Source organism: Gopherus flavomarginatus, chromosome 21, assembly GCF_025201925.1.
Source record: "Gopherus flavomarginatus isolate rGopFla2 chromosome 21, rGopFla2.mat.asm, whole genome shotgun sequence".
Classification (NCBI taxonomy): domain Eukaryota; kingdom Metazoa; phylum Chordata; order Testudines; family Testudinidae; genus Gopherus; species Gopherus flavomarginatus.
Window position 1 is genome coordinate 14,189,709 of NC_066637.1, and position 12,605 is coordinate 14,202,313.

General features: G+C 45.0%; 1 protein-coding gene across 6 annotated transcripts in view; it reads left to right on the top strand.

Annotated features, from left to right (window-relative positions):
• The window catches only part of KAZN (kazrin, periplakin interacting protein), a 729,684-nt gene that overhangs the window by 646,264 nt on the left and 70,815 nt on the right, over positions 1 to 12,605 (top strand). For all 6 annotated transcript variants that reach the window (XM_050931542.1, XM_050931545.1, XM_050931543.1 and 3 more), the window contains 2 exons: positions 5,037 to 5,173; positions 11,635 to 11,805. In XM_050931542.1, the coding sequence (XP_050787499.1) occupies positions 5,037 to 5,173; positions 11,635 to 11,805 (308 nt within the window). The remainder of the gene's footprint in view (positions 1 to 5,036; positions 5,174 to 11,634; positions 11,806 to 12,605) is intronic.

Below are 12,605 nucleotides of genomic sequence, written 5' to 3' on the forward strand. Positions count from 1 at the left end.
TCAGTCTTCTTTTGGTTAGGCTAAACAAGCCAAGCTCTTTCAGTCTCCTTTCATAAGACAGGTTTTCCATTCCTTGGATCATCCTAGTAGTCTGTCTCTGAACCTGTTCCAGTTTAAATTCATCCTTCTTAAATATGAGAGAGCAGAACTGCACACAGCATTCCAGATGAGGTGTCACCAGTGCCTTGTATAATGGTACTAACACCTGCTTATCTTTACTGGAAATACCTCGCCTGTTGCATCCCAAGACTGCATTCGTTTTTTCATGGCCGTATCACACTGGCGGCTCACAATCATCCTGTGATCAACCAATACTCCGATGTCATCCTCCTGTTACTTCCAACTGATGCGTCCCCAGCTTATAATAAAAATTCTTGTTGTTAATCCCTAAATGTATGACCTTGCACTTTTCACCATTAAATTTCATCCTATTACTGTTACTCCAGTTTGCAAGGTCATCTAGATCTTCCTGTATGATATCCCGGTCCTTCTCTGTATTAGCAATACCTCCCAGCTGTATTAACACATTCCCACTTTTTGTGCCAAGATCAGTAATAAAAAGATAAATAAGATTGGTCCCAAAACCGATCCCTGAGGAACTCCACTAGTCACCTCCCTCCAGCCTGACAGTTCACCTTTCAGTACGACCCATTGTAGTCTCCCCTTTAACCAGTTCCTTATCCACCTTTCAGTTTTCATATTGATCCCCATCTTTTCCAATTTAGCTAATAATTCCCTATGTGGAACCATATCAAATGCCTTACTGAAATAGAGGTAAATTAGATCCATTGTGTTTCCTTTGTCTAAGAAATCTGTTACCTTCTCAAAGGAGGAGATCAGGCTGGTTTGGCATGATCTACCTTTTGTAAAACCATGTTGTGTTTTGTCCCAGTTACCATTGACCTCAATGTCCTTAATTACTTTCTCCTTCAAAAATTTTCTAAGACCTTGCATACTACAGATGTCAATCTAACAGGCCTGTAGTTACCCAGATCACTTTTTTTTTCCTTTCTTAAAAATAGGAACTGTGTTAGCAATTCTCCAGTCGTATGGTACAACCCCTGAGTTCACAGATTCATTAAAAATTCTTGCTAATGGGCTTGCAATTTCATGTGCCAGTTCCTTTAATAATCTTGGATGAAGATTATCTGGGCCCCCCGATTTAGTCCCATTAAGCTGTTCAAGTTGACCTGATTTTCCACTCTGCAACTTGAGTCTTTGGGGCAGGGACCGTCCTTTTGTTCTGTGTTTGTGGAGCACCTGCCACTAGGGGGTCCTGGTCCTTCACTGGAGCTCCTGGGTGCTAGAGTGGTGCAAATAATAACCAATGTAGATGGAACATGTAGTAATTATTAATAAGAATAATGGATCCCTGTCCTTTATATAACATATAAATGGAGATTTTACTTTACTGAAGTTGCTGTCTGGAAGGGAGAGCAGAGAGCGGAGACAAATTGCATGGTGAAAATTCATGCAAGAAGCCAACAGCTGGCTCCTCCGCACTCAGCATGAGCTACAGATGGGTCTCTCATACCATCTCCGAAGCATTGCTCGATTCAGATTCCAGCTCTGACTCATCTCAAGCCACCTCTGAAGCTGTTCTGCCCTGGAAGAGATCACCAAGGCTTGTAATTATTAGAAGAATAAAAAGATGAGGACTGATGGCTGCTTTCAGCCATCAACACCAAGCCTGGCCAGAAACTGAACTGGAGAAATGTGTGCAAAAGAGGAGTAAGGGGAAACTACTGGCAGTTTGGCTTATTAACTAATATTCCCTGATTTATTGTGTCATTATTAGGCCTCGTTTTTAATATGCTCCATACAGTATTTATAAGACAAAAAATTCCACCACTGCAAATGAGCATCTAGAAAACAAACAGGGAGAAAATACGTGGATTTTAATGTAATCTAAAGCAAAAATGTTGTGTTGATGTTTTCTTTGTCGTCCCCTCCCCCCATGGATTCTCAAGCCAACATGATTTCAAATGGCTGCAGGTTTTTTTTGTAATGTAAACTTTTCGATTTTTATGGCCAGAAGACATATGAGGTCATCTGGTCTGATCTCCTCTATAATAAAGACCATTGCATTTAACGCTGTTGCTCCTCTATCAAGCCCAGTGGCTGAAGCATCAACCAGAAAAGCATCCAGTCTTGCTTTGAAGACATCAAGAGATGGCAAATCCACCACTTCCCTTGGTAGTTTTGTTCCCATGACTAATCACCCTCACTGTTCCAAGTGTGTGCCTGATTTCTCATTTGGATTTGTCTGGCTTTAACTTTCAGCCATTGGTGCTTGTTCTGCCTTTCTCTTCTGTAATACCTGGTATTTTCTCCCCGGTAAAATATGGGAATTGTGTAGGGGACTCAAATCAGTGGGGAGAGTTCAAAGTAACAAGTCTTGAAAATCAAAACCTGTTAGGGCTCATTTTTGTTGCTTTTGCTCATGCTTGGTTTAGCATTTTGTGCTGCAGATAATCTCATTGAAAGCAATGGAATAAAGTGACTTTAACATATCTAAGGAGACAGAATCTGGCCCTTTTTAAAATTTATTATTTCATAAAGTTGCAGAATGCAATTTGCCCAACATCCATTGGTGCAAAGAGGTTCTGGGTTCGGTTTGAATAAGATCCTGGAAACTAGTGTAACAGCACAGTGTTGTAGACCAGGTTCATTCGCTTGAGCAGAAGCAGCTCATGTTTTTAGATCCAGAAGTCCCAGGTTCAATCCCTACAAATGTCTAGGTAGACATAGTCCTGTTTCAGTGCAGAGGGGTGGGGATGGATTTTGAGATCTCTTCCAACTCTACATTACTATGGTCTGGTCTGTGCTACCATGGTAAATCGATCTAACTTACACGACTTCAGTTATGTGAGTAACGTAACTGAAGTGGATGTAGTTAGATCCACATACTGCAGTGGTGACACTGCACCATGTCGATGGCTGAGCGTCTCCCGTTGATTTCCCTTATGTTTCTCGGGGAGGTGGAGTACACAAATCAATGGGAGAGTGTTCACCCATCGATTTAGCTTGTCTTCACTAGACCCGCTAAATCGACACTCACTGCATCTATGGCAGCAGTTTCGATCCACCAGCAAGTGTATACATACCCTAAGATTCTTTGAGCCAGTCAGGAGCCTTGTAAGGTGAGCATGTTTATATGAACTATCAGAACCGTTGGCTCTGCAATTTTAGGCTAGAAGATTCATGGGCACAAGTTTTCTTGAGAGATTCCTGGCACTTCCTACTTCTGATTGGACTGAAAGTATCACAAGAACCCCCTTTATCATGGCGTGTCTTTCTGTTTGCACTCTGATCCTGACATCTCTTTCCACCTGTAATCCGTGGAATAAGCCAAGCAATGTACTTTCTTCAGCATTCTCCTATTCCAGCTCAGACGTACATGTTTCATTCTTCTCACCAGGAAGCACTACTAGGACAGCGCTACTTCTCTGAGCTGGGCTTGGGGAAGTGAAGTGAACTGGTGAGAAGTCAGCACTCGTTTTCTGCTACTCCCCGTCAGCTTGCTGCATTGTAACTTAAGAGGAGGTGGGAAGATTAAGAGCCATAACAAACACTTTGATGTCTTAGTGTTGTGGTGTTTGTAATTTACATTAGTTTGTGAGCAAGGAGGAAATACCCTGTTTATTTAGAGTCAACCTCCCTGCCCTTTGGTCTCCCTTCCTCAGTTTCTTACTCTGTTTCACTCAGGCACTCCAAATATCTCCTGCTCCTCCTCCTTGAAAGATGCTTGATATGATGTAACATGATGGGTGACTTATTTTTGCAGTTACGAGCAGAAAGGAGCACTCTGCTCAGCACAGGAACATGCCTGCTGTGAAATGCCTAAATTTTGGAGATGAAAAAATCTCAGATGCTTTTTTCCCCACCCCACTGGTTTTGTTCTGTAATTGGAATTTGAAAATCAGCCGGATGTGATTATTCCATCCGAACGGGTAGTGCTGCCCTGCTGGCTCAGGTTGAATTGGGCTTGGAAGGTCTGACGAAATTCTGATCTGCATCACACCAACATCGGGTTCAGTGGAACTGCTCTGGATTTATACCAGTGTAGATAAGATCAGAACCTAGCCCCTGGACTGTCTTTTCAGATCTTAGTTATTTTCTTTAATTGAAGTTGGCATAGAGATGGAATGCCAAATCCAAACGTCTTCAGACTTTATGGGTGAAACCTTGGCCCCACTGTGACGCTAGTGAGAGTTTTGCCACAGAGTTCAATGAAACCAGGATTCTTCCTTGTGGTTCTAGAGTTAGCTATAAACTTGGTATAGCTCCACCTCCAACCTAAAAGGAAACTTGGCATAATCAGTAAAGGAATTCCCTGCCATCCGGCGTGGAGTGCACTGAATAACATTAAGTTCATGCTTAAAAAATAAAAGCATTTTCTTCTGGCAGACAGGTACATTTGAAAGACTCCAGAATTTTAAATGATCAGACCAGTTCTTAAAATCTAGTAGGATTGGTCACTACCAACACCACTGTTTCTTTTTTAACTTAGAGCATTGAAAATGACACTGATTTTGGCTGTAGTGGACCGGTAACATTTTAGATTAAAAATAGCATAGGTCTTTTCTTTTTTAGATCAAACTTAGGCCACAATTCATCAAAGCACTTCAGCACATCCTTGTCCTAAGCACATGAATAGGCTCCCTAAAATGAATTGGGTTAGCCATGGGCTTAAGTTCTCTGCTGGATAAGGGCCTTAGTTTCCAACCGTGGACAGAGATATTCATAATACATGGATATGGACTGATGAATTTACAGATATGCCTAGCATAGATCAGGCTCTGATTCCATTTGCATCGTTCAGCTAACTATGGCAGAGCATCCGGGGCAGTTCCTATTCAGGCTAATTATTACAGGAAAATCAGGAGTTCAGAATCGTTTGTAGAATTGTAGTTGTCCTGTGTTTAAAGTAAGCCCAGAGTGTTTGGAAAGATTGAGATGTGACTTTCTGAATGTAGAGAAGAGCCCCATTTCCTGTCTTTGACCTTGAGCTGTAACTGTGTTCTTTCATGCAGCGATGAAGGCAGATCGAAAACGTTTGAAAGCAGAGAAGACAGACCTGGTAAGCCAAATGCAACAGCTCTATGCCACGCTGGAGAGCCGGGAGGAACAGCTACGTGACTTCATCAGGAACTACGAGCAACACAGAAAAGTAAGCTCCTGCCAGGCCTGTCCAGAATTATCAAACACAGATGAACATGTTATGTTGGGGAAGAGTCAACACAGCTTTTGTAAAGGAAAATCATGCCTCTCCAATCTATTAGAATTCTTTGAAAGTGTCAAGGATGATAAAATTGTTGATAATGTTCTTGGGCTTTCAGAAAGCCTTTGACAAGATCCCATGCCAAAGGCTCTTAAGTAAAGCAAGCAGTCATAGGATAAGAAAGAAGATCCTCTCATGGATCAGTAACTGACTAAAGATAGGAAACAAAGGGTAGGACTACATAGTCAATTTTCACAGTTTAGAGAGGTAGATAGCGGGGTCGTCCAAAGATCTATACTAAGACCAGTGCTGTTTAACATCTTCATAAATGATCAGGGGAGAGGGATAAAAAGTGGGGTGACGAAGTTTGCAGATGATACAAAATTACTCAAGACAGTTAAGTCCAAAGCTGACTGCAAAGAGCTACTAAGGGATCTCACAAAACTGGGTGACTGGGCAACAAAATGGCAGATGAAAGTCAGTGTTAAGTGCACTGTAATGCACATTGGAAATCATAATCCCAAGTACACCTACAAAATGATGAGGTCTAAATTAGCTGTTACCACTCAAGAAAGAGATCTTGGAGTCTTTGTGGATAGTTCTCTGAAAACATCCACTCAATGTGCAGCAGCAGTAAAAGAAAAACTAACAGAATATTAGGAACCATTGGGAAAGAGAGAAAAAATAAGACAGAAAATACAATGCCCCTAGATAAATCCATGGGACACCCACAGCTTGAATACTGTGTGTAGTTCTGGGCACCCTATCTCAAAAATGATATACTAGAATTGACAAAAAAACAGAGAAGGGCAACAAAAGTGATTCGGGGTATGAAAGGAGACAACAGGGAGGATATAATAGAGATCTATAAAATCAGGAAAGGTGTGGAGAAAGTGAATAAGGAAGTGTTATGGGAAGGGAGAAATAACACAAGAACCAGAAGTCACCCAATGAAATTAATAGGTGACAGATTTAAAACAAACTTAGGGAAGGACTTCTTCAAACAGTCAACTGTGGACTCATTGCTATGGGATGTTGTGAAGGCCACAAGTATAACTGAGTTATAAAAACAATTAGATAAGTTCATGGAGGATAAGTCCATCAATGGCTATTTGTCAAGATGGTTAGGGACACAACCCCATGTTCCAGGTGTCCGTAAGCCTCTGACTGCCAGAAGCTGAGACTGGATGACGGGCTGGATCACTCAATAATTGCCCTGAGCTAGACGGACCATTGGTCTGACCCAGTATGGCCATTCTGATGTTCTTCTGTTTTAGTTGTTCTACTGTGGCTTCCTTTTAGCCCAGACATCGGTGTTTAACATAGTGTAAGTGATAAACTTTAGCTGTCAAAATGCAAAAATATTGCACATTTCTTAAATGTGGCTGCCATGCCTAAAGTTTCCTGCTAGAAAAAGCCTGCATGCAGAGAGGAGTCAGGAAGGGAAATCGTCCTCTGTGAGCCGGATTCCACCCTCAAAGTCCTCAGAGACGCCACTCTGCTGCATACTGTCCAGGATGTAAGGGTAAAGAGGTGTGGTCTGTGCATGCACAAACTCCAACCCACCACCAGCCATTACACACACACCCTCTCCCTGTAGTTGGTGCAATCTATACCAAGGGAGCAGGCAGTCTGTTGCTAGTAACACTAGGGCGGCAGGATAATGTATCTGCAGAGTATATGAGCACTTACTTGGGTGCCATCTGCACCAGCAGCCTGTATCACACCAGAGAGTCCACCTTCCCACGCTCTTGGGGGCTGCAGAGTCAATCTCTCTCACATCCTGGGGACAATGCTGAACCCTTTCAAATGGTATCAGTGGGCTCTGGATTAGGCTCTAAAAGCCATGACATCTGCACTATCCAAAGAAAGGGGCTGGTGTCCTATTGGCTCTCTCTGTACCGCAGTCTACAATGGCTTGTACTGAATATGTGCACTGGCCTTTCTAAATTGTCCTGAAAACATTACCAACCCACGCAGAAACTCTTTGATCCTCCCCATTGAAGTCAATGGCAAAAGTCCCATTCACTGCAAGATTAAGTCCAAAATCTACTTGCATTACTGTGATGAATGATGGTAGTGAAAAGACCTAGAGAGATTTCACTCCCTGATCAAAAAAACCTGATCTCAGGTGAGTGAGCAAATAAAAGATTGTAAGGCAACTGGCAATATAACTGTAGAAACTGGAGCACTAGTAAATACATAAATACAGGAAAAGTCAGGTCAATGAGCAAAGTTAGCAGTGTTTGATTTAAGAGTATTGCTCCATCCATATCATGTATCAAATTGGACTGGAAGAAATCATTGAACCAATATGGTGTGCTCTCTCTCACTCTCACTCTCTCTGCCCAATGGGGATGAACCTTTACAATGGGTTATTTCAAGGACAGGTTTTATAATTGTCCTTAAAGTTAAGTGCTTCTTAAAAGAACATACAAACTGCAGTGACTCTAGACTAAGTCGCTCTAGAATAAGTAGCATTTCTCTGAAATGTTTTCAGCATCTCTGCTCTGTTTGCAAGAGGAGATATATATAGACAGTTTCCTGTTTTGCTTTTGATTAGGCTGCATAAAGCCATCCGCTCCAATAAACAGCCATGGGACTCAAACATCTGTAATTATTCTGGGCTTTTTTCCATGCAAAGAGAGAGAGTTTCTATTTTTAAAGTATCATAACAAAGATCACTCGAATCCAGCTTTTGGATTTTGCAGAAAGTTGTATTTTTCTTTCCAGCTCGTGTGAGAAAATCAATGCAATTTTAAAAATCCCAAAGACACGTGCAGGAGGAATGCATGGAGGAAGGCACATAAGTTGGGAGGGGCTCTGTGTGCTGGTCATTTGCTTGCAAGAATGTTGGAGGTTTTATGTTTTCTGCAGCCCCTCCACTTACTTCAGCCAGATCTGCTGGTAGGATCTTTATGGGAATCTGAGGCAATTCTTCCCTGGGGGCTGTGTTTGCAGAGAGGCTTAGGATGTGTCCTCGTTTCCACTCTGTGGCAGGCAGCCTGCATATTTTCATCACTGATTCACTAGAGAAACTTAGTGTATGAAATAACTATGAACTGGGGTCTGGGTGACTCTGAGGTCATCTCCAGTATTCATGGAAGAGGATCAAAGAGTGTGAGAAAAAGCATCCTGCCTCTTCTGTGTGTTTGTTCTCCCAGGGTATCACATAACACTTCTCCACAAGCCTCAAAGGAAATGACATTGCCACCCTGGTCTCAAGGACCCGCACCCATAGTCTGTAACAGTGACCTAAGCACCTTAGGTCTGGTCTACAGTGTGCCTGGAAACGGTGCAATAATGAGGCTTGATTATCAGAAGTGCTGAGCATCCAAGACTCAGCCTCAAGCTGGGGTCAGTGGGCGATGCAGGTGCTCAGTGTTTCTGAACATGGTTGTGGCTAGCAGTGGTATTCTCACGTTTTCCCTAATCACCAGAGAGGATCTGCTTATTCTGAAAGTGCTGTCGGTCAAATCAGGCTATAGACTCTCATAACAGCATGGCTTTCAAACAGGTTGCCCAGGAAAAAGCACTTGTCTGCATGGCCGGGGAAACCACACTCTTGGCAGCAGAGGCTGAAGGCTGGTGTTGATAGAACAGTTTCATCTATAGTATGGGGAAGTGCCAACAATGTTCCATCACAGTGGTTGACGAATGATGCAAAACATCTGCCTGCTGTTCTCTCTAAAAATGTAGGGCTTCGACCTAGCTCTGATAACACCTCTGAACACATGGGAGTGTGGAGGGGATTTCAGTGGGAAGCAGGATGGAGGGATGGTGTTGCCGATGTTTTAAGCTGATACCCTTCCCTTGTGTCCCCCGTGTTAATTCAGCACTGTTGGGTCCAGTGCTGTATGTGGAAGGACTGGCGCTGTTTGGCCGAGGTCATTAGAATTCTACATATATGCAAAGCTATTGGGGAGGCGAGAACACTGCTGCCTTCATTACATGCAACGTTGCGGGGTTGGGGGTTGGTTTGTGTTTTCCTGAGCTTGGCCTTGCAGAAACTGAAACGATCATTTGACTATGACAACAGGAACTGCTCTCTGAATGACCCTTTAGCCATCCTGGAAAGGAGAGGGATGCACTGAGGTTTTTCAGTAGGGCTAGAATTTAAAACAATCAGACTAGCTGCAGAACATGTCAGCCTGGTCTATTTGGTATAAGCCACCCCTCGCATGTACTAACACCTAGTCTGAGATTCCCTGGGCCTCCGAGGCATTTAGGTGCCCAGTTCCAATAGGCAGTTTTGCAAATCTCAGCCTTTGGGCTCGACCACATGCACAGTGACGTAGGGGATGTAAGCAGTCCCTGTCCATGGGCTGCCTATGTTGCCAGACCCTGCATGGTGTCTGGGGAAGCAGCTGGTGCTGAGCTGCTGATCCCACCTCCCATGCAGGTGTGTGGGCAGGGGGCAAAGGGCAGAACAATCTTGGCTCCTCCTTTTTCCTCCTCTCTCCAGCTGGGCTGCCACGCAGAAGGAAGTAACCAAGGAAGCACCAGGAGAAAGACATTACAGCTTCATGCTTCCCGTCCCTGCTTCCCCCTTTGTCCATTGGGCAAAGTACGCTGTGCACTGCCCCCTGGACTGCGAGGTGTCAAATCAGCCTTCAGTAATTTGTTCTCCTGAACGGGCACAGGTGGCACCAAGCTGCATGTCCCTCGACCCGTTCCTGGAGGATCCAACTCTCAAAACAGCTGGACTTTTCTGCAGCTGCTAATCATTCAGTCACTAAAGCAGCGTCATGGGGAGGGATCCCTGGCAGAAAGTAATACCCAACACGCCAATGCAGCTGCCGTCTACAGTCTTCTTTTACCAAAGAGAAAAATGGATTGAAAAGTGAAAAATACAGCTGGTGGGATGCACGCTGCCATTAGCACAATCATGTCCATGGTGCTTTCACCTCACTGCACTAGTTTGCACTGGGCCATGACCACCGTCAAACTAATAACTTAGTTAGCTGGCATTCTTCATCAGCTGGGCTCCCGGTGCTGCATGGCGTTGACAACACAAGTGAGCTGGCTTGTGAGCTTTTTGTATCCAGGTAATTTCCCATCCAGCAATCTCCTCCCAGGTGGCTCCAGGATGTCATCTCCTTGGCACAGGAACCTGAAGACTGTGTGGTCCAGTGGTCAGGGAACCAGAGTGGCACTCAGGAAACTACAATTCAATTCCTGTCTCTGCCACAGACTCTGTTCTGGACCACATGACTCCACTGTGCCTCAGTTTGCCCCCATGTAAAACAGAGATGATGGTGCTTTAGCCACCATTGTAAAGTGCATTGAGATCTATGAGTGAGAACGGCTGGAAAAGGCCTGAAAATGTTTAATCTGCAGAAGCACAACAGAGCTCTCAAACCCAGAAAAGGAGAAGAGCCAGGGGTCCTTGAAGCCCACTAGGGACTAGCCTGTTGCCACCAAATTCCATGCGGCAGGTGCTCAGATATCACAACAGTAGGCAGGAGAGCAGAACCCAAAGTCAGATTAAAAACCCAGAAAACTTCTATATCTCTACCGAAACAGCACACAAAGTAGCTGCCACCTGTATTTTTTTAATGGGAGTTTCCTTGTAGAAACACAGAATCTTTCGTTTTTCTTAAGCTCTGTTGTGAGTGATGAAGAGGGGGTGAGTTTCCTATGAGGCCAGTTCTCATATCACTGTATCCACAGGGGACAGACTAAATCTGCAGTTCAGGAGGAGATACCACAGGCTTGTGTCAAACAGTAGAAAATGGTGCGTTTTCAGGACAGCTGGGCTTGCGAAGAAGTTTGCCTCCACTTTAGGTTCTTTGGCACTGGGAATTAGAATCCCCAGGGCTCTCTCGAGCAGCTAACTCCTTGCTTCTCTCCAGTGTTTGTGTCAGTGCTCACATTCTGGTGAAACGCTGGCACTTCATTATGGCCACCCTCAGCCCATGGGCTGCAGTGGAGATCCATTTTGCCCCATGGGCCTGGTTGGTGGCACTCACATGGGCAGATGGTCTCCAGGAGGGGTCTAGTCCAAAGTGTGGCAAAGAGACACAGGTGGTGAAAACTATCTCTTACTTTTGTTTGTTTGCCCTTCAGTTTTTCAATGTGTTGCTTCTTTCCCTACTTATTATCCCCGACGCAGACCCGCAGCTTCCTTACAACCCTCCCTATTCACCCTGGCTATAGGCTATGGTAGGAGGAGGTAAGGAAGAGATGAAATGGGAATTGTGAAGAGATCCTGCTAGTGAAGAGGGGTGAAATCCTGGCCCCATTGAAGCCAATAGGAGCTTTGCCATTGACTCCAGCGTGGTCATGATTTTGCCCAGTGTTTTTAATACAGGATAAAAAGCTGCCCTGCGTTGCGCTGCATGGATTTCCTGGGGCAGGAAGCTGTGCCTGTTCTCTCATTCCCTGCCTTTGCCCTGGTGTCTTTGCAGGAGAGCGAGGATGCGGTGAAAGCACTTGCAAAAGAAAAGGATCTCCTGGAGCGAGAGAAGTGGGAGCTACGCCGGCAAGCCAAAGAGGCGACAGACCACGCCAGCGCGCTTCGCTCACAGCTGGACCTGAAAGACAACAGAATGAAGGAACTGGAAGCCGAACTAGCCATGGTGAGAGCCCTCCCTCCTGCATCTGTAGCGGGAGGCATTTGCTTAAGCTGGAGTGTAGCTGGGGCACCTCTACAGTGCAGCTGGGAGGTGTAAATCCCAGCTCAGGAAGATGTTCACCTGCTAGCTAAAAATCATAGAAATGTGGGGCTGGAAGGGATCTCGAGAGCTCATCCAGTCCAGCCGCCTGCTCTGAGGCAGGACCAAGTAGACTCTCCCTCAGGTGTTTGTCCAGCCTGTCCTTAAACCCCCCCCCCAAAGATGGGGGTTCCACACCCTCCCTTGGAAGCCTGTTCCAGTGCTTAGCTACCCTTAGAGTAAGAGAGTTTTTCCTAATATCCAACCACAATCCCTTGCCGCATTAAGCAGCATGACCGCAGCAGCTCAGGCGAGCCACGCGAGTACCATGCTATCTGAGATCCTAGGGACATCCTTGAGCATCCAAGCCCAAGCAGAGCTAGCGTGCGTCCAGGTACCCACTCTGGGAATTGCACCTCCGAGCTGCAGCGAAGACGTACCCTAGAAAACCTCAGCCAGTCCAGAGTCTCTGCCATTACCATGAATTCTGTAGGGTTTGCTTTTGGTCTGATTCGCTTTGACAGCCCCTGGCCAGTGGATGTCTCCTGGCTGGACACTTTCACCTTAGTGGATGGTCATATGTTTCTGGTCCAGCAGCCCTAGACAGACAGCCTTTCAAACCACCCCGGGAGACACTTGTAGAAGCTGCGTTTGTGCCTCTGCAGTCATCCCAGAACCCTTGGCGATTCCCCCAGCACTCTTTATTTGCTGCCTTCATGCTGTAG